The sequence below is a fragment of the Mya arenaria genome, chromosome 1, assembly GCF_026914265.1.
Source record: "Mya arenaria isolate MELC-2E11 chromosome 1, ASM2691426v1".
In the NCBI taxonomy this organism is placed as follows: domain Eukaryota; kingdom Metazoa; phylum Mollusca; class Bivalvia; order Myida; family Myidae; genus Mya; species Mya arenaria.
In genome coordinates, this window is record NC_069122.1 from 29,027,505 (window position 1) to 29,055,471 (window position 27,967).

The following is a 27,967-nucleotide window of genomic DNA, read 5'->3' on the forward strand; positions in this document are numbered from 1 at the left end:
CGGATACATCGTGAGTAACCGTTGTATGTTACTGTGCTTTCTGCCCGTTTCAATAAACAACGTCTCACGGTCACTCATGATAAAGCAGATACCTTATAATACAGTCGAGTATTGTAGTGTTCATTGATAACGAATTGAAAATAGTTAATTAACAACGAGAGTTTATATTACAGTTTCTTTATTCATATAAATTAGTAGCACTTAGTATTAGTAATTCATATTATAATGTAATGTATATACAATTTTATCAACAACAGGATTTGAACACATGTACATGTAAGTGTATGGTTTCGATATAAAACTGCCGGTCAGTGTAATGACGTAATCTTCTCAGGTTCAAATAATATTGCACTTTCCCCTGGCCTATTCCTCCAACAAACGTTCGGTTACTTCGTTTTGCATTTTTGTGAAACAGTTTTAAACAATTAAAAAAAATTCAATATAACACAAAACTGTATAACCGTTAACTGGCGCAAATAAAGCGCTCTGGTATGTTAGTGAAAAATCGTCGCCCTCGTGATTTTTCTCCGTAATCAATTTGAAACGCGCCACGCTAGTTCCATTTTCGGTGATGACGTCACCGTGAGTAATGACATCATTGAAAATATACTGCTTCATCAAGTGACTTTAAGTGCATGAAGCGGTCAGAGACTAAGATGGCGGCAAAGACGACTGCGGTGCCGTCTACTTGTCTTCTGATTGCCGTCCTCCCCCGTCCAGGATTTAGATTTCACCCGGAAGTGACGTAGGTCGGCCGCGTGATTCTCATGCAACATGGGTGTGTAACTGATCGGATCACATAGGTCCTGCAATAGAAGGAAATAAATACTAACGTATACAAAATTTATTGTTTAACATGTAAACATACATGTGTATAAAAATATTCTCGACGCTTTTACAAAAAAATAGTGTATGCCTCATATACAATAAAATTCGAGTCACAACCGATGCAGACCATGCTTATTTAAGACTGAATGGCGAACAGATAATCACAGTTCACACAATAAATGCATATTGTTCTTCTTGTAAAATACACCAAACAGAGAAATATTCATTAACTTATTTAAAATTATCAACTCACCAGCACAATGTTCACTAAAACGTAATGGATCTGTAGAATTATGTTTAAACATACCTGATACTTGTTGAAGAAGGCCTTGTATCCGCCATGGAGTAGGTACACTTCCGGGAAGTTGAGACGTGGGTACCTGTCGCTGTTTAACATCCGATCTTGCGCGCGCAGGAACCGGTACCTGTTGAAGTACAAAAATGCGTATTAAATACATGAATACGCGATAAACATTTGTGACCCAGGATCAGAATATCATTTACAGTGAAAATGTTGATGCATTGCTTTCTTTTCTTATTTAATATACAATGTACACACACGATATATCGTGTATGAGGAAGGAGCATTTGACGTTGTGTCACGTTAGTTTGTGCGACTACTTACATCTTAGGCCCTCTTTCTGATGAGAATTCACAGTGGAAGATCAGCACGTGACGCTTGCCGTCAGCTACTGGTTTCTGAAGCAAGCTGTTGACCTCATCTTTCGTATACAAGTTTACAGCGCCTCTGATGTGCCCGCCCTCGAACTCGTACGGGTAACGGCAATCCACTATGGTCACGTCACCAATGACGTCACTGAAGCAACCACGAATGACGTCAGCCATCACTTCCGGGGAAATGGCCGTAAGGTCACTGTGTTTTCCGGAAATTGTTGGAAGTGAGTATTTACTTGACCCATCAGCGATCATGTCATTTCCGATATCAAGCGTTTCGACCGCGCTGATGATCCCGTTTGTTAAACGTTCGTTGGATTTGGGAGTTATGCCAGTAACGTCTTTGGCCTTTTTGACTGCATGTATTGGTGATGCTGTTAGGTCTACGTCAGCCGAGCGCTTTCCGGAGAAGAGGCCGCGTCTGACGTCAAACGCACCACTACGTCGTATCATCGGTTTTACGGAAATTTCAATCTGCAATGAAGAACAACCAATGTAAAATTAGCGTATGATTTTTGGGCTTTAATGTATGCTTATCTTTTGAAAATACGGATATCTTGTTTGTACGAAACATAAAAACAAAATAAAGAAGATATCTTACATTCTGTAAAATACACATGCGTCGTTCGACGACCTCAGTTTTACAAAGAGAATAAACAAGAATATTACGTATTCAAATTATAAAGCTACATTTTCACATACCGATAAAGGTGTGTCTTGTCCATGGTCGTCTGCCATGCTGAAAGCGTTGTTTCCCTTTCCTCCAGGCGTTAGCACAGCCTCAAGTTCAGCAGGGCCAACTTTGCAGTCGTCACCGAATCCGGAAATGACGTCATCGAACAATCTCAATCTGAAAGTTTTAAATCATTTGGAACTGATGCTACTGCACTGACGTAATTGATCTTAGATTAGATTTGAATTTAAAAGATTCATTTTTCATTGTTTTCAAAATGCATTGCTTCATTTAGTGACGACAACAAAAAATCGTAAATAAACCAAAATTATTGAAAATAAGAACTTTGGCTATTTAGATACAACTTAACAAAACCTCGTGCATCGATGTTTCTCTGGTGAAAACGCATATTCAATTTACTACACATAAATAATGAAAATACAAATGTATAAAATATTTGATAAAATCCTACCTTAGCGGCATATTGATACGTGATATTCTGAACAGAAATTGGTAGAAGGGAACTTTTGATGGCGAAGCTTTCACAAAATATGATTTTTAATATTTCATAAATCAACTTTTATAATTTGACATTTCTTAATTATCGAGTAGAAAATTATCCCTCTCTTTAAATTAGTTTCTCCCCAGACTTTCTAATTAAGAACAAAGCAATCAACAGTCAAAGTTTGGTTTACTCGATATGTTTTATAGGTATGGCGATAATGATCTTAACATTTCGGAAGAGATTGAGACTTTTAATTGGTCAATCGCCTCTCAAAGTACATGTCAAAATGCATGTAAGCTGTTGTTGTAGCTCATCCAAGCGGGCTACTCTTTAAATAGATTTTATCAGTGTGTAAAGTGAATTTTACCAGAATATTCGGACAAAACTTACCACATTTGATAACAATCTGACAAAGTTAAAAATCTATAAGTTTCTTTCATATGACATATTTTATCTTGTAACAGAAGATGTAAAGAACTTATCGAATACTAGATGATCAATGTTGACACTTGTACATATTTGGACGTTACAAAACAGATTTTTTTATATACGCATTTTCGTTACCAACCACTCGTATTGTAAAAGTGCTTTTCAAGTCTGCCTTTCAATCATGAGCTCGTGGGTTCGATCCCAACCTCAGTGTAAAATTAGTGTCTGCCTCTCACTCCAGCGATCTTGAGTATGAGCCCAATCTGGTTAAGGGTGATATTGGTATTCATCTCCCACCCAAGACAGGTCGTGGGTTCATTCCCCACAGGGATATATTTTCACATTGGCCTTCAAAACGGACAGCATTCACAGATTGATTCATAAGCATTGCAACGCTTGTGACACTCGAGCTCTTTGCCATTCGAAGATAGAATAATCGAAATGAAAATGTTCCTGCTTCCGAAGTCATAATGGTTTTAGAGACGCACTCTTACTCCCAAATAATTTTACCACAAATAATACAATTGTTTAAATATACATGTACCAAGAAGGATGAATAAATGTCGAAAACAATGTTTATTATGAAGGATTCCGAGATTAATTTGAAAAAGGTGCAGAAAATACGGTATGTCTACCTAATGAGACGATAGTACAACACAGTAAATCTTTTAGCACTCACCAAACATTTAATATTGTTTGCGTTTTCATTATTAAATGCGTGGTGACAATCTTGTTATCAGTATTTAATATTTTCCATAAATGCATTATTTAGTAAGTACTGAGTTAAAAGTTAATGATTAAAAATGTATGGTAGTTATACATATGTACGTATTCGTTTTGAATAAGAGTGTCACTTTAATGTTACCTATTGATAAATGAAAGTCTATTTGACAAAGCCTTCATGCGCGATATGGGGTTTTCTTCTTAAATCTGATAAAAAAAAATGCAGTAAAGCACATGATCGTAAACGTTACATGTACACAAAAACACACGTGTCATTTTTCAATCATACAACATGTTATAAATAACTTTACTTTCAATTAAATGTAACTGGTGTGACACATTCTAGTCTGGCCTTATCTTAACCGATATATCGTCTTTATAAAAATGTCACGTGTATCATGTTTATTTGGCCAATATTTATAAAAAGGAATATTAATATGTGAAACGTTAATGCCATTCAAATTAATTTAATCCATTATCTATTCGAAAGTAAATATCATTTACAAACTTAAAGCTGCATTCTCACAGATTTACCGTTTTGACAAATAAAATATTTTTGTCTTCGAAAGAACCAATCTTTGAGTTAATATCGGTAAACCAATGATACATAACTGCTAACAAAAGATTAGTTTTAAATATTTACGTTAGAACGTTGATATGTATGGCTAAAAGCGTTTAACGCTTTAAAAAAGTGTATCGGCATAAAACATATAACATTTTTTGAACGTAAATATAAAAAAATGCGGTGTTATTTTTTTTGTTAGCAGTCTTTTATCACTTCTTTCCAGACATTCACCAAACAAATGCTCATTAAGACAAAAAAAAAGAAATGTTGTCATAACAGTCAATCTGTGAGAGTGCAGCTTAAATGGAAAACAACTGGCTCTCATATCTTAAGATAATGCGCAGTTTTAGTTTGCCTGTTTTAATTTAAATGGCAGTTTGGTGTCATTACATATCAATTTTACGCGAATACAGATAATCGTTAAAGAAATACTTAGTTTTTTTTATTTAAATTGTCCTTAAAACTAAAATTAGAGATACGGTTTTTATGCGTATTTAATTTCTAAAGCCACCGATGTGTTTCGAAACTTTTAATTTAATCTCTCTTATAATGCTCTATAGCAAATGCATCTTTGGGGCGGTGGATGTTTTGTTTTTTACCATATTGACGGCTTTTAAGGATTGTAGGATTGTTATGAAGTAATTTTAACTCATGAACGTTCCTCATTTTATTATATAAATTGTTATACAATGTAAATATATATATATAATAATCATTTACTAGTACCTTAATGATGCACTCTTACTCCCAAATAGTATTTCCATAGTTAATGCAATTGTTTTAAAATACCAAAAAGAATGAATAAATGTCAAAACAATGGTTCTTATGAGGGAAACAGAGTTTGATTTTAAAGAAAGGTGCAGAAAACACGGTATTTCTACCATGTGAAATGAAAGTAGATCAGAGTAAATCTTTTAGCATTCACCAATCATTTAATATTTTTGCGTTTTCAGCAGGTAAAAACATGATCATAATCTTGTTATCAGTAATTAATATTTTCCAACAGTAAATTGTTTAGTAAGTAGTTTTAGGTTTATCACTTAAAATTTATGTTCGTTATATATGTTTTTGTATTGATTTTGAATAAGAGTGTCACTTTAATATTAATTGAATAATCTATTTAAACGCTTATCTTTAACAAATAACTTTATGTATCAATACCATGTATGTGTACGATATACTGGCTTAGTTTTAGGGGTAATTTAAATCACGTGTTTGCAGGAGAATGCATTGAATTCTTTAAAAAATAGGAATAAAATATTGTGCAGTTTGAACAATAGATAAGTTTAAGTTGATTGAAATGATTAAAACTACATAGAAAATTATTCAAAACGAAAACAAAATATCAATCGAATACCACCAAGAAAAAGGAATTGCATATATAAATCAGTGCTAAAAAACCTTCTTCATTATGAGTAAACACGTGTTTTAAATAGATTCGCATCTTAAATGTTTTGTTGCTGCTGCTGTTGTTGTTGTTGTTGTTTATCAAATCGCCATTTTTTCTGTTGTGGTTTGTTTTAAAATCATTATTATTTGTTCACTCGTTTGTGGTTGCAATTGTTAATGGGTATTTTTCTGTTGTTGGAAAAGAGCAATGATTATTGTGGTAAAATTGTTGTTTTTAACACTTTTGATTTCAATGTATTTATAATCATTTCCTAGTAATTTATTCTGATATACGAAATCGTGACAGCGTCTTTAAGCATCACATTATAGGCGATGGCGCAAGCATCTAAATAAAACTAAAAACAGCAATAGCACTTTTATCACTTAAAGTTTGTAGAATACTTAAAGATAACAACTTAAGTATGAACTTATGCCTAGCCACGTAATATAAATTATAATTATTTTACATTCGCATAATGCGTGCGTGATAGATTTTCCTCTAGCGCTATTTTACTTCAGCAAAAAGTTCCCTGTAGAGCGCTTTAAACATCGATAGACTAAGAAATATATAAGCTTAATATAAAAGTTAAGTACATAAAAATCCCCCGGTACAATATGTAACAAAGGGCTTTGTATAAAACTCACCATAAGGCAGAAAGTGCGCGCTTTTAAACTTGACATATTCCTACGCTAACGAAGTGAATCGGTGCATAAATTATCGCTCGTCACGTGACCACTGGCTTGTTTTGATGTGTATTGGATTGTGTATTGGCTCAATACACAACTTTGAGAGCTTTATTGGACGCATTACCTGTGGTGACCTTTTGTTTACAGGTTAGTTTAAGTTATTTTACATTATATTAAACCTTTGTGGCACAATATTTTCAGCGATCCATGTTTATTTGTGATTTGATTCAATTGTTTTACCTTAACATCCTGCATGACAAGATGGCCGTACAGACGATGTTTGAAACGTTCCAGTTTACGTATATCTTTCCATGCAGTTTAAGTTGTTCAAATAAACAGTCTTCACTACAGGTATCAACACCAAAAACTCTGATCAGGATAATGCAAACTTAACACCAGCTACCATAGAACGAAAGCCGTAATAACATAAATATATCGGATGCATCGCCATTTTATTTAAGGTGAAGGAATGGATATAGTTTGTGGAAAATGCTCACTATTGATTCGCTGTTTGAAGGAGGCCTGTAATACAATATCTCGGTTTATCTTGATTATTTACATTATACAGATTGCCTGTTGCTGTTTAGGAATGCACAATTGAGCAGAGTAAACAACTTGATTTGTGTGATTTATACTTTATTTCCCACTTCGCCTAGCCGTATAAAAATACAGCAGAGCCTAAACCTTGTAAAGACACTCAAACTTACACTAAAGTATGCATGTATCTTATGGCAATGTGGCTTTTAAGACGTACTTAACGAAGTGTTTAATCATCTATTTATAAAGTCGTAGTTATATATAATTATGCAACTATATAAATACGTTAAGTTTATTTTGTATTGTGATACACACTTCTTTTATTAAAATGGCCATGGATGGTGTTGCCACGTCCTACAGCTAGCAAAGTTGTAATTCATTATTTGCTTAACATTTTCATCTTTATTTCGGCATTCAAACCATATTTAAATGTCTTTACGTGTTGTAAAATATAATTGTGCATATCCGATATATTAATAGTAGTTCATGCATTTTTATATTTCAAAATGAGGCTGTGTCATATCCGATCTAATATTAGTTCATCCATATTTATATTTCAAAGTAAGGCTGTGTCATATCCGATCTAATATTATATCATCCATATTTTTATTTCAAAGTAAGACTATGTCATATCCGTTCTAATATTAGATTATCCATATTTATTTAAGAGAAATTACAACGTTAGTCATGCTGCTGCTCATTTATATTTTATATTTCACTTGATTTAGAAAAGAAATTCAATCTTGAGTCGTATGTTTTATATAAGGCCGGTATGCATAAAACATCTTAAGTCATTTCCTATCTTAAATCTTTTTCCTTAGTTAAGTATCTCACTGGTACGCATATGGGTGGTACGCGGTACGCAGAATCTGAATCAAATGACCGTACCGGTACGCCGGAGGATTATAGGAGTATTCAGTAGACACGTGGTGTCGGTAGGGGTACTTGCGCTTGTTCCAAAATACAAGTACTTGATATTAACATCTACACACGTGGTTAGGGGACGTAAAAGTTTACACTTCCCAATCTTTTTACCCAACCATGGAACAGTTAATCCATTCAGTTTTTTCCATTGAATAAGTAGCGTGAACTCTTAAAAACAACAACAACAACTTTGAATGCATTCAGGCAATTATGCCTATAGCATACAAACAATATACGAGCAAATGTACCAAAGTGCATGTAATGATGAAGCTGGGGTTTTTTACTGGCAGGTTGTAGGGGGTCGATGTCATTACGAACGCCGGCCTCTAGTCAGAGTTTCAGTACTGTAAAATTTAATTTTAATGTAACTTTCTCTCTAGCATAGAGAATATTGTAGTACACATGATCACACCACCCATTATGATACACATTTTTCAGGAAGAAATGGTTTATTATTATAATGATTTAATTATTTGTGTATCTATGGGCCGATTGTTCAGAACGTCGCTAAAGTTAACAACATTGTTAACGTCATCATTGTCAACTTGAAAAGTTGAAGTATTTTATGGTGTGCTTATATGTTTGCATTACATATGAACAGCTTGAACAGTTTTCTCATATCTTGTTGAAAATAAGTGCAAATCACAGGTGTATCCATTTAACTTCCAGAGCCATACAGATTTTAAAGTTAACAATAATGAGGTTAACAACGCTGTTAACTTTAACACCATTCTGAACAATCGGCCCTATAAGTTCGATTGATGGATTCTAGAGTTTAGACAGTTCGCATACTTGGATTACGAAAAAGATCTACACAGTTGTAAAAGCAGTCCTAACATTAATATTTTATATTTAATTCTCGTTTGTAAAAAAAGTTTAGACCCGAGTTTATCTGAACTTGTCAGATCCTTTCCTTTGTCTACATTATAAAGAACTACCTTCAGGTGGGTGGGTGGGGGTGGGGTGGGGTCATTACGTCTAGTTCAAGCGTTCCCCAAAATTTGATCCAAATGTCCCCTCCCTACCTCCGATTCTGTATCTATTTCTAAGCATGTTTTATACCGTTTAATGCTAGGTGTGCTCAAGGTTTTGTGTTGCAATTTCATCTTTTTTATCTAAAATATTCTACAATTGTGATATACCCTGCTATAGGTCTGTTTGAATTAAAATCCAGATTTGATTTGATTCTTCATATTGAGGCCCGGTTCTCAAAAAAAGAAATAGAAAAAAGTTATGCCTACCTTCCCTATTCTCTGTTGTTTTTTAGATGTAGTGGAAACAATTTGTTTGGGCCTAACCTACATTTATACAAAAATATTTTTTTTATTTGTTACAAGACAACAAGTATACTGACCTCCTGCCCGCTCCTGTCCACATATACCCTTAACTTGAGGCGGACATATATGAGACTGTGCCATCACATTATTTTGATACGCGTTTTCCAATTAGCCATTTAGAAGTATTCGGTACGCAAGAGGTCGGTACACAGTACGCAGTACGCTGTACGCAGAAACCAGTGGAAATGGTATGCGTTACGTAAACTCTTAATTCGTTCGAAAATATTTGTTCACCAGATTCGGGGATAGGAATTGTATGAGTTTTCGGTATGCACGGGAGGGGGGTGGGGTTGTAGGGAAGGGTGAGGCTGCACACCCTTATTAATGATATGTTTGATGCGTATTATCAATGCGGAAGACCTTTATAATACCTAATTGGATAAAGATAATAAGTTTTCAAAACTCTATCTAGCTTGATAAATGACTAAATAGTACAACTTATGTTAGTACAATATGCAACAAAAATATATTAAAATAAACGAGTAGGCTATCATTTCTTTTATTTGCCGTGCAACTCGAATATTTCTGTCGCATATAGTCAAAATAACGGTGATTTGTGGGTATGACTATTAAAGACTATTAAAGATGCACTATAACCACCAATATGCGATGTACTACAATTAATACAATTGTTTTAATGTACCGAAAATGATAAATATATATCGATATCGATGATTCTTATGAAGGACACTGTGTTTACTTTGAAGGAAAGGTCCAGAAAACACGGTAGTTCTACTTATTAAATGAGACGATTGTAGATCACTGTAAATCTTTTATGACTCACCAGTCATTTTTGTGCGTTTTCAACTATTAATTTAAATACACGGTTGCTATCTTGTTATTAATGATTAATACTTTCCATGCACGCATTTTTCAGTAGTAGTTTAACGTTTATCACTCAAAATGTATGTTTGTTATACATGTATATGTATTGATTTTAAATACGAGTGTCACTTTAAGCCATATTAGCCGTCAAACTAGAATATGTCTCATATTTTCATGTTACCTGAACGTTTTTTATCGAACATTCCATTTATAACATGCAACTCTACATGATATGTTATTTTTTATAAATAATAAATGTCACTGTCGATACTGCTTCCCTTGACTGGGTTTTGTAATTGTTGTGCAAAAAATGCAATGCATAAAACATGGAGGGTAAACTCGAGTATCGATGTGAAGATATGAATATTCCTGTTGTTTAGTTAGGCCAAGAAAAATACTTTTGGTTTAGATTACCCGACGCTACATACGAAATCCTCGCCGCCCCTTATATTTTAAATAAAATGATTATAATTAAGTTTGTGTTTTAATATGTAGTTCAAAACATTTAAAGCTTTATACAGACGATTTCTATAAGACCATTCTCCAATACTGGCAATAACGTTCGTACATAATGCCTCATAAAAAGAAATAAAACATTAAAGCCTACCTACCCTACCTGTTTTTGAAAAGGATGTAACCCTTACCAAGCCATATTTTTGGCCTTAGGTCACACTTATTTTGTTTCTACCCTACCCACAATTTTGTGAGTTGGTAGGAGTCTAGGTTGTTCTTTCCCCTGTAGTATTCACGTTTTGGCTTCTAACGCCCATCTGTAGAAAATTGTCAAGAGAGGGGGGGGGGGGGGCACCATAGAAGGCCAAAAACATTAGTAGGGCCGTGAGTCGGTCGAATTAACCTCAAACACACATTTTTTAAGGATGGCCTTATACAATTATTGATAACACTACTTTCACTAAGTATGGCTTCATGTATTGCAACTGACAGTCACATTATTTTCCTGTTTTAAGCTTGCTTGTATATCATTTCTTTTAGAAATACTTTAAATAAATGTTGTATCTTGTTGATAGAACGTTTATGTAGTGCTGTGGATAATTCAATAGTTTTCAAGTGGAATGTTGTTTTACTAACAACTGTTTTTGAGAACGTCACTATGTTGTTTTTTTAAATAATGTTAACAAGATTTTATTGCTAATGTGAATTTTATTATTATGTTGTTGTTGTTTTCTGCGACAATATTCCTGAATTACAGACCGACAGGGCGTTTAAACAGATAAAAGTGATTTGTTTCCTAACATTTCATATCATATTATGTTTGTGATACTTTTCAAATGAAATGTTTATAAATACCTTAGGGTAACTTTATGTTGACCTATGTTAAAATACGTTTTTTTAATCGCATAGGTAATTTAATTTGATAAGAAAACACTGCTATTTTATTGAGAACAGCATAAAATACATATTTATATATTGTCATATATTAGAGAGTAATTAACATCATACAATTTTCTATATCATTATGTTTTAGGATTAATCAATATATGATCGGGTCAAGTCTGTTGTGTGTTTTTGTGAACAAAATCTGTAAGCTTTAACCCCATTTTCTGGTAAAGATCGACTTCTTTAAGCGACACGTCGAATATATTCAATCCTTGCAGGTATCGAACTTTGGACCATTTGGTTGAGAAAAAAAACAGACCAAAAGGACATTTGTTGCGCAAAAGCGATCTTCATTATAAATAAGTGAATTGACATATTTTTTAGTTAATGTAATGTTTGTAATGTTTATATTTCAAGGTTCAAGATGACGGAATGCGTACCGAAAAAGCCGAACATCGCCGAAATCTCCCCGCACTTGATTTGCGCGCTATGCGGGGGATACTTGATCGACGCCACCACGATTGTAGAATGTGTGCATTCATGTAAGCCGGTTTAACAATTTTCATTTTTTTTTTAATCAATATATTTTATAACTAATACATATGCAAACTATTACGATTTTAAAGCTTCACTCTCACAGATTGATCGTTTTTTAGTTTTTGTCTTGGAACGAGCCAAATTTTGCGAAAACGCATGGAAACCAGTGATATAAGACTGCTGACAAAATATCAGATTGCAGACTTTCATAATGAAGTTAAAAAAAACTTAGACTCTTTCTAAGACAAAAATTAAAAAGTTGACAAAAATCGGTAAATCTGTGAGAGTGCAGCTTTATTGCATCATTTTAATACCACAAATTATTTTCGGTCATAAAATACAGTAGAAGTTTTCTGAATTTTACTTTCTTGACTTTAATAAATATTGTCATTATTGATACCCTGAAAACAGTATTCTAATTATAGAAATGAAAAAAAAACACAAGAAATTATCGAATAAATTCCACAGACAGTAAATTTTGAAGTGGATCGCTCTCAATTTCTTAAGCAAAACTTTACATAATTGAAACTTAATTGCGGAACTTTTAAACACATAGACTTTTGTAAACATCGTTATCTTCTTAATGGCTTCCTCATAATTCTCCAATTCAATACGCATTTCCTTCTTGATTTTTTTTTTTTCACACTGTTTTTCGTAACTATTTGTCATACTCTTGTGCATTTCTTATGAGAGGCGGAAATGGGTAATAGAAAGGGGATGTTCATATATTAACTGCCAATAAAGGAAGAATAAGAACTTGTCGTCCCGTTTCTTGTGCGATGATAAACATTTAGAAATGTAATTTATATAATTATTATATGCTTTCCGGTGGTTTATAGATATTTATCAGTTAAAAAAAATGACATTTCACTGTTTCAAACAGTGAAATAACATTGTGATATTTTTCACTGTTTTTGAAAATTTAACCCGCTCCAATTCAAACGTCAGCGTGCACAGGACTGGGACACAGTTTCAACGTAATTCATATCTTATAGCTAAAAATCGTTACTAGCGCATACATTGGCATAAATATCTTTTTAAACCTAAATATGAAAACCTGCGATCTGTGAGCAGTGATTTTTTCGGAATTATTTTCACTGCCTGAGGGAAAAAGAGTCGACTTTGGGAAAAATACAAAATCAGGCCACAATAACTAATATAATGGCAAATATACATGTTTTCACTATTTTTTGCGTATATTATGGTGTGAAAGAGGTAGTCTTGTCAAGAGTTAGCTTATTTTTCAAGAAATTCATTGCTTTTTGTATGCTTTAAAGTAGTCTGCATTTATCAAATTTGGGGGAAAAAATGATTTTGGAGGAAAATGGACATATTTTTCTCAATGGGAAACAGCCTTGGGAAGGCAGTAAATTGCACCAAAAATCACTGGTGAGAGTGTACGTTTAAAGGCGCACAGTATAGGTTGATGCATGATGCAAAAAACATTTTAATGCATTACGTTAAACTATTTTGATATTATCATTTTTTTCAACAAAAAAGCATATGATTTTAGTACAGATAAATATATAAAATATCGATATTCTGACGCTTTTTTATCTGGGGAAATTTGTGGCCACGTAGCCACTAATTAATAAAAACATTTATAAAGATGTCTTTTTCTGTACCTAAATAATATTGTTTGTGGTGGTTTTTCTTTCATTTAAGTCAAGCGAGTTAAACATGATATTGCATTTGAATTTAAAACAAATACATATTGCATGAACATTATTGTGCGACTTTAATGGCCATTTATTTATAAAACTATGAACGAGTAATACAACTGGAAAAATATAATTATATCAATTATTCTTGCAGTTTGCAAGACGTGTATCGTGCGGTACCTGGAGTCGAGCAAGTATTGCCCAATCTGCGAAGTTCTCGTGCACAAAACCAAACCCCTACAGAATATCCGGCTAGACCACACCCTACAGGACATAGTGTATAAACTCGTGCCAGGCCTATTTCAAAGTAAGTAGGGATGTGGGGAAGGGCGTGGGCGAGTAAATGGCATTGTTTTTGTTTTTATAAGGAGGGCGAGTAATACAGAACGTAGAATACCACGCACCAAACGACACCTGAGGACATATCTCACCTAAGAAAACATCGTGTAAAATTCGGTGCACGGTCGTTTTTTTTTTCAAAGAAAGTAGTTCGAGGGTAAAAAGCCACCAAAAGATACCACTGATGTAATGTTGTTGTTTCTTAATAAACTTTTAAAAAACAAAAACAATCAGAAATGTATTATAGTATTAGTGATGTTTGTGCAAGACTCAAACTTTCTTTATTTCCATTCGCAGGTGAAATGCGCAGACGTCGTGAATTCTACAAAGGCTATCCAACAGTCCGTACGTATATTATATTATTAAGTCCTCTAGCATCAACAAAACAATTTGTTTTTTCTGGCTCTGTATATATCAGCTCGGAGTAGAATTGTTATTGTTCTCAGATATCAGGCGGACCGGATCGGTCCAGGGACACCAAATAAAAGATTTTTCAAAAGCTGATTTAAAAGTGTGTACTGATAGATTACGAATTTTACTTTATTTATTGACACTCAAGTTTGCTGCAAATTTGGAGCCAGGAGAACGTTCATAAGAGTTTCTTAAAAGCCAAATTTGCATCTGCTTCAGGGTGCGTCAGAGCCTTTGACCCCCCATTGGGAAGAAACGGGTGGGGGGGGGGGGGGGGCAGAAAACTCGTCGATGGCCTCCCTAGCTTCAAAATCCAAAGACTATTTATTCCGCATTTTGAAATTAGATGCTGCTTGCCTTTATGATTTTAATGACGTAAAAATTCCGGAACCGGAAAAAATGCAGACTCGGCAGTGAGGCCATCGACATGTTTACATGATAGTATATTGTGGGTTGAAAACTGCATTGGAGACATTCTAATTTATATATAATGTTTATACTAATGAATGTTTGCAGGCAGCGCGAAGACCCGTCAGGAGCAACAAGGATGCCGCCACATCTACACCGCCGACGAGAGTTTCAGCGTAGCACTGGAGTTCTGTCCACAGTAAGCTGTCTTAACTCAATTTAAATGTCTGAACACAAATGAATTCATGAGGATTTTCTTGCTTAGAATGTTTCAACCCAAGTTAGTGCTTCTAGAAAGATTTTCTCCATTAAAATGGCTGAACCCTAATGCCTTCATGAATATTTTCTCCCTTAAAATGGCTGAACCCTAATGCCTTCATGAATATTTTGTCCCTTAAAATGGCTAAGCCCAAATGTCTACAAGGAGATTTTCTCCCTTAAAATGGCTAAACACAAACGCCTACAGGATTTTCTCCCTTAAAATGTCTGAACCCAAATTCCTACAGGAAGATTTTCTCCCTTAAAATGTCTAAGCCCAAATGTCTACAGGAAGATATTTCCCCTTAATATGTCTAAGCCCAAATGTCTACAGGAAGATATTTCCCTTAAAATGTCTAAGCCCAAATGTCTGCATGAATATTTTGTCCCTTAAAATGGCTAAGCCCAAATGTCTGCATGAATATTTTGTCCCTTAAAATGGCTAAGCCCAAATGCCTTCATGAATATTTTCTCCCTTAAAATGTCCAAGCCCAAATGTCTACAAGGAGATTTTCTCCCTTAAAATGTCTGAACCCAAATTCCTACAGGAAGATTTTCTCCCTTAAAATGTCTAAGCCCAAATGTCTACAGGAAGATATTTTTCCCTTAGAATGTCTAAGCCCAAAGGTTTACAGGAAGATATTTCCCCTTAATATTGTCATAGCCCAAATGTCTACAGGAAGATATTTCCCTTAATATGTCTAAGCCCAAATGTCTACAGGAAGATATTTCCCCTTAATATTGTCATAGCCCAAATGTCTACAGGAAGATATTTTCCCTTAATATGTCTAAGCCCAAAGGTCTACAGGAAGATATTTCCCCTTAATATGTCCTAGCCAAAATGTCTACAGGAAGATATTTTCCCTTAATATTGTCATAGCCCAAATGTCTACAGGAAGATATTTTCCCTTAATATGTCTAAGCCCAAAGGTCTACAGGAAGATATTTCCCCTTAATATTGTCATAGCCCAAATGTCTACAGGAAGATATTTTCCCTTAATATGTCTAAGCCCAAAGGTCTACAGGAAGATATTTCCCCTTAATATGTCCTAGCCAAAATGTCTACAGGAAGATATTTCCCTTAATATGTCTAAGCCCAAAGGTCTACAGGAAGATATTTCCCTTAATATGTCTAAGCCCAAAGGTCTACAGGAAGATATTTCCCTTAATATGTCTAAGCCCAAAGGTCTACAGGAAGATATTTCCCCTTAATATGTCCTAGCCCAAAATTCTACAGGAAGATATTTCCCTTAATATGTCCTTGCCCAAAATTCTACAGGAAGATATTTCCCCTTAATATGTCCTAGCCCAAATGTCTACAGGAAGATATTTCCCTTAATATGTCTAAGCCCAAAGGTCTACAGGAAGATATTTCCCTTAATATGTCTAAGCCCAAAGGTCTACAGGAAGATATTTCCCTTAATATGTCTAAGCCCAAAGGTCTACAGGAAGATATTTCCCCTTAATATGTCCTAGCCCAAAGGTCTACAGGAAGATATTTCCCCTTAATATGTCCTAGCCCAAATGTCTACAGGAAGATATTTCCCTTAATATGTCTAAGCCCAAAGGTCTACAGGAAGATATTTCCCCTTAATATGTCCTAGCCCAAATGTCTACAGGAAGATATTTTCTCTTCAAATGTCTAAAGCCAAATGCCTACAGAAATATGTTCTTCCTTAAAAGGATAACCCTAAAACGTCTACAGGGAGATTTTCGCCCTTAAAATGGCTAAACCCAAATGCCTACAGGAAGATTTTCTCCCTTAAAATGTCTGAGCCCAAACGCCTTCAGGAAGATTTTCGCCCTAAAAATGGATAAACCCTTAGCCTACAGGAAAATTTTCTCCCTTAAAATGTCTAAGCCCAAATGACTGCATGAAGATTTTCTCCCTTAAAATGGCTTAACCCAAATGACTATATGACGATTCTCTCCCTGAAATTTGCTTAACCCAAATGACTTCAGGAATATTTTCTCTCTTAAAATGGCTAAACCCAAATGACTGCATGAAGATTTTCTCCCTTAAAATGGCTTAACCCAAATGACTGCATGAAGATTTTCTCCCTTAAAATGGCTTAACCCAAATGACTGCATGAAGATTTTCTCCCTTAAAATGGCTTAACCCAAATGACTGCATGAAGATTTTCTCCCTTAAAATGGCTTAACCCAAATGCCTACTGGAAGATGGTCTTCCTTAAAATGGCTTAACCCAAATGCCTACTGGAAGATGGTCTTCCTTAAAATGGCTTAACCCAAATGCCTACTGGAAGATGGTCTTCCTTAAAATGGCTTAACCCAAATGCCTACTGGAAGATGGTCTTCCTTAAAATGGCTTAACCCAAATGCCTACTGGAAGATGGTCTTCCTTAAAATGGCTAAACCCAAATCCATTATTAGAACTAAAACCAAAAACCTACAGGAAGTGATTCTCGCTTTAAATGCCTAACAAAGGCAAAATACGGAAACTATTTCTGATACTGATTCCAATTTGAGTTTGGTGTTCTCATAATGTATGTATATTGATGGTTTTAAATCATTGCATTGCTCTAATAAGTTTAATAATTATTTTCAGGGGCCGTGTGTGTCGACCGTCACGGCGAAGATCACGGAGTAACGATCAGTGCAGCTCGGTTAGTTTCGCTCAAATATACATAAAATATATGTGTAGTTCTACATTGTTCCGCACAGGCAAAGGCGTCGAAGCAGAGGCCGCACTTGTAGTGTTAAAATATGAATCAATTCGACAAGGAAATACGCTGTATCTTGTTTGATCGGTTCGACAAAGTAAGTCTTGCACCTTTTATGTCAGTTCGGCACAGTAAGTGTAGCACCACTGGTCAATTCGACACAGTAAGTGTAACCCGTTGGTCTGTTCGACATAGTAGGTGTAGTGGCGTTGGTCAGTTCGAAACAGTAAGTGTAGCACCATTGGTCAATTCGACACAGGTTTTCAATTCGACACAGTTAGTGTGGCACATTTGGTCAATTCGACACAGTAAGTGTGGCACATTTGGTCAATGCACCACAGTTAGTGTGGCACAGTTGGTCAATGTGACGCAGTAAGTGTGGCACAGTTGGTCAATTCGCAACAGTAAGTGTGGCACAGTTGGTCAATGCGACACAGTAAGTATGCACAATTGGTCAATGCGACACACTACGTGTGGCACAGTTGGTTAATGCGACACAGAAAGTGTGGCACATATGGTCAATGCGACACAGTATATGTGGCAGAGTTGGTCAATGCGACATAGTTAGTGTGGCACAGTTGGTCAATGCGACATAATAAGTGTGGCACAGTTGGTCAATTCGACACAGTAAGTGTGGCACTGTTGGTCAATGCGGCACAGTAAGTGTGGCACAGTTGGTCAATTCGACACAGTACGTGTAGCACCGTTTGACTGTTCGTCTTAGTTAGTGTGGCACCGTATGTCTGTTGACACAGTACGTGTATCACCGTTGGTCTGTTCGACACAGTACGTGTATTACCTTTTGTCTGTTCGACACAGTACGTGTATCACCGTTGGTCTGTTCGACACAGTACGTGTGTCACCGTTGGTCTGTTCGACACAGTACGTGTATCACCGTTGGTCTGTTCGACCCAGAATGTGTATCACCGTTGTCTGTTTGACACAGTACGTGTAGCATCGTTGGTTTGTTCGACACAGTACGTGTAGCATCGTTGGTTTGTTTGACACATTACGTGTAGCATCGTTGGTCTGTTCGACACAGTACGTGTAGCATTGTTGGTCTGTTCGACACAGTACGTGTAGCATCATTGGTTTGACACAGTACGTGTAGCATTGTTGGTCTGTTCGACACAGTACGTGTAGCATCGTTGGTCTGTTCGACACAGTACGTGTAGCATTGTTGGTCTTTTCGGCACGGTATGTGTAGCATTGTTGCTCTGTTCGACACAGTACGTGTAGCATTGTTGGTCTGTTCGACATAGCACGTGTAGCATTGTTGGTCTGTTCGACACAGTACGTGTAGCATTTTTGGTCTTTCGACACAGTACGTGTAGCATCGTTGGTTTGTTCGACACAGTACGTGTAGCATTGTTGGTCTGTTCGGCACAGTACCTGTAGCATTGTTGGTCTGTTCGACACAGTAGGTGTAGCATCGTTGGTTTGTTTGACACAGTTCGGAAGCATTGTTGGTCTGTTCGACACAGTACGTGTAGCATTGTTGGTCTGTTCGACACAGTACGTGTAACAATGTTGGTATGTTCGACACAGTAGGTGTATCACTGTTGGTTTGTTCGACACAGTACGTGTAGCATCGTTGGTATGTTCGACACAGTACGTGTAGCATTGTTGGTATGTTCGACATAGTACGTGTAGTATTGTTGGTTTGTTAGACACAGTACGTGTAGCATCGTTGGTTTGTTTGACACAGTACGTGTAGCATTGTTGGTCTGTTCGACACAGTACGTGTATTATCGTTGGTTTGTTTGACACAGTACGTGTAGCATTGTTGGTCTGTTCGACACAGTACGTGTAGCATCGTTAACATTGTTGGTATGTTCGACAGAGTAGGTGTATCACTGTTGGTTTGTTCGACACAGTACGTGTAGCATTGTTGGTATGTTCGACACAGTACGTGTAGCATTGTTGGTATGTTCGACACAGTACGTGTAGCATCGTTGGTTTGTTCGACACATTACGTGTAGCATTGTTGGTCTGTTCGACACAGTACGTGTAGCATCGTTGGTTTGTTCGACACAGTACGTGTAGCATCGTTGGTATGTTCGACACAGTACGTGTAGCATCGTTGGTATGTTCGACACAGTACGTGTAGCATCGTTGGTTTGTTCGACAGTACGTGTAGCATCGTTGGTATGTTCGACACAGTACGGGTAGCATCGTTGGTCTGTTCGACACAGTAGGTGTAGCATCGTTGGTATGTTCGACACAGTACTGGTAGCATCGTTGGTATGTTCGACACAGTAGGTGTAGCATCGTTGGTTTGTTCGACACAGTACGTGAAGCATTGTTGGTATGTTCGACACAGTACGTGTAACATCGTTGGTTTGTTCGACACAGTACGTGTAGCATCGTTGGACTGTTCGACACAGTACGGGTAGCATCGTTGGTCTGTTCGACACAGTAGGTGTAGCATCGTTGGTTTGTTCGACACAGTAGGTGTAGCATTGTTGGTCTGTTCGACACAGTACGTGTAAAATTGTTGGTTTGTTCGACACAGTATTGGTAGCATCGTTGGTCTGTTCGACACAGTAGGTGTAGCATCGTTGATTTGGTCGACACAGTACGGGTAGCACCGTTGGTCTGTTCGACACAATAGGTGTAGCATCGTTGGTTTGTTCGACACAGTACGTGTAGCATCGTTGGTATGTTCGACACATTACGTGTAGAATTGTTGGTATGTTCGACACAGTACGTGTAGCATTGTTGGTTTGTTCGACACAGTACGTGTAGCATCGTTGGTTTGTTCGACACAGTACGTGTAGCATTGTTGGTATGTTCGACACAGTACGTGTAGCATTGTTGGTTAGTTCGACACAGTACGTGTAGCATCGTTGGTTTGTTCGACACAGTAGGTGTAGCATTGTTGGTCATTTTGACTCACTCCGTTGGCCTGTTTGACACAATTAGTGTTACAAAATTTAAAGGGTGAATTCGTTCTGTCACATTTTCATTAAGTTCGTTATTTTGAATTAAAGCTGATATACTAACTCGTTTGATTTGCACATTACACCTGAGACAAATGCGTCTAGGTTAACGAATATGTAATAATAAATTATGTCCATTTGTATTACAGGTACCGGAGAGACGATACCTGCTCTGTCCAGCGGGCACCACCATCGCCCTGCTACGGAAGTTCCTTCGGTTAAAGTTTGCCCTCGATAGCAACTTTCAGGTAAGGATTTGACAATCTCTGAAAAAAAATATGTCCAAGTAAATGTAATGTCCGGTGATTGTATTACAGTGTGACTAAGGCGAAGATTGTTGTGGTCCAGGTACAGGTTCTCGCCTCTTGTCCAAGAGGTCTCGGCTGCTCTCTATTTTGGTAGCAGACTTTGTCAATCAGAGCACCTCGGCCATCGCCGCGAAAAAAACGAGCATTGGATAATAAATGCGGGTGCATTAGTAAAAGTAGTTCGTAAAATTACAAGTACTAAATTAATTAAGTGAAGTGTTTTAACATACAGGTTTTAATACTAAATTCAAATTGATTCCAAGTAAATTATATAATTGCATAAATAATTTATATTCATAAGGGTAAACTCCTTAGGCTTACCTGCTAAATTAAAATTACTCCGCGATCTACTTTCAGTGTTTAAAAAGCTTCGTTGTATTACTTGAATTAATTTAGTGTCTTAGTTTGCACACGGGACGAGTCACAATTCCTTGGCAAGTAAAACGATTCCATAACGGACCTAATAACTTATCAGTCAGTGAAGCCATGAACCACTGACAACGGATTTTCAAACTCATATGATTTTTTTTAAACATCAGAAAAAAATCGAATAATTCCAAACTAAAAATGATGATGCCAAAAATGTGAAAATTAATTGACAAATATATTTTTTCATCAAAATCCAATGTACTATCGATGTTATTATGGTGTCATGTACGGACTTCATGACAGAAATCATGATATTGAAATGTACGGTTTATGTTATTTGTTTAAGGTGGATCTCGTTCACGTTGGTGGGCTGGTACAAGATCACTATTCCTTAATGGACCTCGCCTACATCTACTCTTGGAAAAGGGTAAGACATCCATTTAAAAGCTCGTTAAAGTAGAATTACATCTCCCCTATAGCACAGTCGTTGAGCGTTGGCTTTGGGTGTGTGTGGTCCTGGGGTAATCCCCGACCGCGTCATACCGAAATATGTTAAAATATGGTATCAGTTAGTCCATTGGCTTGCATTTGAGTTAATGAGGTTGCATTCTAAGTCAGTCAGGTGCTCTGAAATAAAATCTTAATTATTACGGAATCGCTCGTTTGTGTCAAGCCATAGTGTAACCAATGTTTGCGAGCGGCCTACGAGCAGCCTAACGAGCAGCCCCGCGAGTAACCCCGCGAGCAGCCCTTCATAAAACGCAAATAAACAAACCAATCTTGTGATGGCATGGCCTCATGGTCGTCTTCGGCGATTGCATATTGAGCATAAGCCATTACTCAACACCATTCGAAATATGTGGATGAAACTTGGTATAAATGTTACCCAGTGACATAATGTATGATCGTGTAGTACATTTTTCCATTGTTCGAAATTGTAAGCAGGAAATTCGTCCTCTTGAGTTAATGCAAAAACGAGTTGTACTTAGAAACAAAAGTGTATGCTTTCCGTTAGACCAAACATGTTCGATTACTCTCGTAAATTTATTTAAGTCAACAATGCACACTTATCTGTTGAAATAATAAGTTGGTCTACCTTAACCAAGAGTGATGGATATTTTGACCTTTTAACATTACATTGTAAACATCACGTGATAATACCAATCAACCCACCACGCAACAACGAATCGCTCATAGCCATTACGAACGTTCATAAAAATTGTGGTCTTCAACGACGGTGGCAAATATCAACTTTTGCTGAGGGATTCCAGCTTTTTGGTCTTCTAAACCACTTTCTATAAATTTAAGGGGCTTGCTCATGTTTTGGCACTTTTATATTATTTCCGGTACTGCACCTGAAAACACTTCCATTATGATAAGTATACTCTGTCATACCGAAATTGCAAAAAAAAGATATAACAAACTGATGGTAGTTGGGAGCAAAATAGTAAACCGACACTTAATCCACTCGCCCACAGGGATTCATATCATAAGCTGATACATATTTAAACTTTTATTGAACATGTATTGGTAGTAATTGACATGATAACGTCAATATACCATTTACGCTACAACAGCCTTGTGTTGAATGGTGTTATTAACGTATTTCAACATCATGGACTTCAAAGACAATATTTAAACATATGTCAACAATTGTCGAAGGCTTCCTTACGTCAATATCTTTGTTTAAACACTCCTTATGATTTGCCACACTTTATTTCGTAATCAACAAAGTGCATTTTACAAAACATTTACTAGTTCCTTTAATGACCAAAAACCAAACCCATGTGCGCTTAGGCCGGAAGTCGAACCCGGGACGCACTGGTGAGAAGCGAGTGCGCTAACCGGTTGCAAAATATAACTTCTTACTTCTTATCAAAAATTGTACATGCCCATTACAGGAGGGTGTTATAAAGCTGTACTACACAATCTACCGCCTGCCAGACCCTGTACCGGAAATCATCATTACAGAAGTGAAAGACGAGCTAACAACAAACGACGCAGACGACAAAGTCTGCAAAGCAGACGACACACGACCGTCTTCGCTATTTTCCAAAGCGGCGTTGCTAGGTAACAACACTATGGACAGAAACTTAGCGCATGACCTTTCACCCCTCGAACTCATAGCAACGGTTGCTAATGACATTTCAAGTTTCCAGGAGAGTCGGGGTTTAAAACGGAAAACGGAAGCTGCGCAATTGTACGAAAATGATGACGACAATAGTTCAACAGAGACTCAAATTAAGAGAACAGTTGAGCGTGCTATAGACTTGTGTTCTAATAATAACTCTAGCGGTGCTAATGATTCGACTTCCACTTCAAATTCATCCTTATCATTCCGAACTGATTCCAATAACACGAAAAATGTTTCGTCCGATTCTTTTGGCTCAAATTCTTCAACGTTAAATCCATGTTCACGTGCTTCAAATAGCCCTGTTACAAAAGTTTCACCTGCTGCGTCAAATCAGCCTACAGTTCAAAAGAGCGAACACGAAAAACCAATGAAGACTGACACAGCATCACAATGTGACCCAAGACCAAAGAAACCGCGCTTGGAATCTCAGAATAAATCGAACCAACATTCCAAAGTAGGGAAGAGTGAAAGGCCTACCACTGATAATAAAGCTCCTAGCAAAAACGTTGAACCTGCGATTACACCGGATACATTGAAGCATAAAAGTAGTTCAAACAAGGATTCTGAATTAGTGCAAAAAGTTGACATGTCTAAATCCAACACTAAATTATCCAAAGTATCTACGACTAAAACTGATTCTTCAAAGGTAACTAGCAGTATATCAAAAACTTCAGCTAGCGCCTTAAACGCTTTGAGTTTTTTAACCGAAAAACTTAAGACTAATGTTCAAAGAGCGTCCCTTTCAAAGCAGTCTATAAAGGATTCCAATAGTGTAGATAAAAGTTCAAGTGATAGTAAAAAGGAGATAAGTGTTTCCAAAATTGGCGACAAAGTGCCCTTTGAATCGATAAATAGTAAGTCAACTTCATCTACATTAGATTCAAAATCACCTTCTAAGAAACCTAGTGACTTGAAACGGCCTCTTGAAAAGCGGCCTTTGTTCAAGAAAAGTTCAGACTCGAAACCAAATACACAGACGAAGATTCTGGATGTGAGACCAACTGATGTTGACGCAAAAAAGATGTCTAAACCCGACACTGATGTTATAAAGAAGACTGGTGCAAATAGTGATGCGAATGGTAATAAACAAGTGGAAACAAGCATACGGCTTGAGGAAAGTAGAAATGGTGATGAAAAGGCGATGATTTCACCTTCAACAGTTACAGATACAAGTAAAGATACTTCCAATAATAAAGATACAAGTAAAGATACTTCCAAGAACAAAGATACTAGTAAAGATAATTCCAAAACTAAAGAAACGAGCAAAGACATCTCCAAGAATAAAGATACAAGTAAAGAAATTTTGAAGACTAAAGTTACAAGTAAAGATACTTCCAAGGCTAAAGATACGAGTAAAGACACCTCAAAGGTTATAGATACGAGTAAAGAAACCTCAAAGATTAAAGATACGGGTAAAGACACCTCCAAGACTAAAGATACGACTAAAGACATATCGAAGACTAAGTATACGAGTAAAGACATCTCTAAAAATAAAGATACGAGCAAAGACATCTCCAAGACTAAAGATACGAGTAAAGACATCTCCCAGAATAAAGTTACAAGTAAAGACATTATGAAGAATAAGGATACTGGTAAAGATACTTCCAAGACTAAAGATACGAGTAAAGATATCTCCAAGAATAAAGATATGAGTAAAGACATATTGAAGATAAAAGATACGAGTAAAGAGTTCTCAAAGACCAAAGATTCAAGTAAAGACAACTCCAAGACTAAAGATACGAGTAGAGACAGTTCAAAATCTAAAGATAAGAGTAAGGACACCGTCAAGATTATAGATGCGAGTAAAGACACTTCACAGACAAAAGAAACGAGTAAAGACAGCTCCAAGAATAAAGATACGAGTGAAGACAGCTCAAAGAATAAAGATTTGGGTAAAGACTATTCTAAGACTAAAGATACGAGTAAAGACACCTCAAAGAATAAAGATTCGAGTAAAGACACTTCTAAGACTAAAGCTTCGGGTAAAGTCACCTCAAATGATGGAAAACAGTTGAATGGTCATTCATCGCCAGCGGAGCTTGCCAAGGTCCAGCAGAAGTGAAATAAGAATGATCATACATGTATTTATTAGGCTTAAAAACGTGTTTTCGCTCACCCGACCGACCAATTCAATAGTGCCAACTTTAAAGTTTCTTTGATGATTGTATTTTTTTACTCAATAATTATTGAGATATACCCATTGGTCCGCTAAATAAACGGGTGTGTGTGTGTGGGGGGGGGGGGGGGGGGGTACTCTGCGGCGCTGTTCAGCATTTTTTGCTGTTCAGCATTTATACATGTCCGTTTATTATGATAGTTAGACGAAAACTTGGAAACATAATTAAGTTGGACGCTTTGTTGCGTTTTGAAATCGGTATATACATGTGCACAAAACAACATGCATGACTGTAAATAATTTCAATCAAGTTATACTCATTATACAGTAATAAAGTATCGCTTGAATGTGACCAATGACTTCTGGAAAAATTTGTCTTGTCAGGGCATAACCTATTTCTTGCTGTTAATTAATATCGTTCAAATGTTGGATAAGTAATCGCGAAGTTTAAGGGGCACAAAATAAGTAGATAGATGATTTTTTTAGCTCCATTGCCAAATATTCCCAGGTTAAAAAAGCTCCAGAATATTTTAATATGTTTTATCTATAACGAGTCAATTGATTTAAACCTTAGAATGCATAGAATTAAGATTAAAGCAAAGAAAAAAACAAGGGAAAATGCATCTATCTAGTATAATCTATAACCTGTGCCTCTTGAAAGCCATCTGTTTTGGATAGTCCCATGTGTAAAAGTTCCGATAATGTTTTCCTCAGCTAATGATTTTTTTGTCTCTGCCTCGGAAAAATCTGTTTGTAAAATGCTTGATTATCTCCCTTTGTTTTCGAGAAAACGTTAACTCCCATATCGGAACGGTATCAAGTAGGCGGAGCTTATCCATTCTGTAACTAGCATACGGATTAACTATAACTCTTTTCCATTTATACCGTAAGCTAGTTATTGAACGTTAACAACATTATACAAAACAGCTACTCACCAACTACCCTCGAGCTTGAAACGTATAAGTTCAATAACTCGGTTAGTGGGTGCCGAACTTAATGCTTAATTTGTAATATATGGGCTATGGCATATACTTTTAATATTTGCTAAATACTGCGATTCAGGGCTAACCATTAGGTATTACTAACTACTTAAATACATTGGGCTGATGGTTCAGAACTTCGTTAGGGTTAACAACGTGATTAATGACATTATTGTTAACTTTTAAACGTTAACTATTTGACGATGTGCTTTTATGCTTTAGACTGCACATGTATTGCTTAAAAGGCTGTAACAGTTTTTGTTAGATACAGATCACAAATGTATCCATTAAACTTCCAGAGCAGTAATGATTTGAAAGTTAACAACGATGATGTTAACAACGTTGTTAACTTTGGAAGAGTTTTGAACAATCCGCCCATTGTTTAGTGATCAGGAACATGTTACAAATTGATTGTTGATTTTTGTTGATCTTTTTTTTTTTGACGAATTTTATCAAACATATTGTTAAACAAGCTAAACAAGTGTATATAGTTCTTACTAATGATGTAATAAAGTCGACTTGTTTTATATCGACTTGGCAAGTTGTAACACGGCGGCATATAAACCTGTCTAGAGTTTGTCGACTTCATTGCTGTGGAGTCGACACAGTGTTCAACCTGATTTGTCGACAAAAGTCGACACAATTTTGACACCACGTCATGTTGACAAACAAAAAGTCGACGTGACTACGTGATCACATCACCAGTACATGCGATATACGCTTCCAAAGTAAGCAGACCCATTCTGTTAATGTAGATTTGTTATTGAAGTGTGTATATTTGACACTGTTGCATTTGTTATTATTTATTGATTTTGAATTTATTTTATGCCATATTTGTTTTAAAAACTGTTAACGAGAGAGAGAGCGCGATCTTCAGTATTGTTTATTATATAACCTGAAATCCTTTAACACTGGTTTAATACTACAAATAACCTATGACATGCCAATAAAATAATCTAAAGAAATTATAATGATTGTGTTTGTACTAAATCAATTTGGATGTCAGTATTACGATGATCATGATGATGATGATGATGATGATGATGATGATGATGATGATGATGATAATGATGATGATGATGATGATGATGATGATGATGATGATGGTGGTGGTGGTGGTGGTGGTGGTGGTGGTGGTGGTGATAACGCTGACGCGGATGCTGATTATGATGATGATAATGATGATGATGAAAGCAATGCATGTTTACTGAAATAGGCACACTGAACATATTTAGCGAATTGACGTGTTTGTGGACCAATGCAAATTCAAATTTATATTCCTTATATGCTGGTCGCTGAGTATACTTTGTAGACAAAGTTTCGTTTAAATCACCTTTAAAGTAACTTAAGTTCCCCATGTCTAGTAACCCGAACGCCCGTGCTCG

At 36.3% G+C, this 27,967-nt stretch overlaps 2 protein-coding genes across 2 annotated transcripts; one reads left to right on the forward strand and one right to left on the reverse strand.

The window, feature by feature from the left end:
• Positions 1-206: 206 nt before the first annotated feature.
• On the reverse strand, positions 207-6,907 carry LOC128236305 (M-phase inducer phosphatase 1-like). The gene is made up of 5 exons (XM_052951211.1): positions 6,715-6,907; positions 2,206-2,353; positions 1,454-1,977; positions 1,136-1,253; positions 207-806 (listed from the first exon to the last, which is right to left on the reverse strand). The coding sequence occupies exons 1-5, from the start codon at positions 6,720-6,722 to the stop codon at positions 645-647; spliced, it is 960 nt and encodes a 319-aa protein (XP_052807171.1). The 5' UTR covers positions 6,723-6,907; the 3' UTR covers positions 207-644.
• On the forward strand, positions 6,486-27,547 carry LOC128236303 (serine/threonine-protein kinase fray2-like). The gene is made up of 9 exons (XM_052951197.1): positions 6,486-6,621; positions 11,853-11,977; positions 13,788-13,940; positions 14,270-14,317; positions 14,900-14,990; positions 17,619-17,676; positions 20,825-20,923; positions 21,699-21,779; positions 23,254-27,547. Exons 2-9 carry the CDS (start codon positions 11,860-11,862, stop codon positions 25,546-25,548), a joined length of 2,943 nt encoding a protein of 980 aa, XP_052807157.1. The 5' UTR covers positions 6,486-6,621; positions 11,853-11,859; the 3' UTR covers positions 25,549-27,547.
• Positions 27,548-27,967: the final 420 nt, after the last annotated feature.

Coding starts and splice junctions, on each gene's coding strand:
- LOC128236305 (XM_052951211.1), bottom strand. Junction 1,978..2,205: donor GACAAGACACACCTTTATCG/GTATGTGAAAAT, acceptor TCTTCATTGCAG/ATTGAAATTTCCGTAAAACC. Junction 1,254..1,453: donor TCAGAAAGAGGGCCTAAGAT/GTAAGTAGTCGC, acceptor GTACTTCAACAG/GTACCGGTTCCTGCGCGCGC.
- LOC128236303 (XM_052951197.1), top strand. CDS start 11,860: ATGACGGAATGCGTACCGAAAAAGCCGAACATCGCCGAAATCTCCCCG. Junction 11,978..13,787: donor TGTAGAATGTGTGCATTCAT/GTAAGCCGGTTT, acceptor TTATTCTTGCAG/TTTGCAAGACGTGTATCGTG. Junction 14,318..14,899: donor CAAAGGCTATCCAACAGTCC/GTACGTATATTA, acceptor GAATGTTTGCAG/GCAGCGCGAAGACCCGTCAG.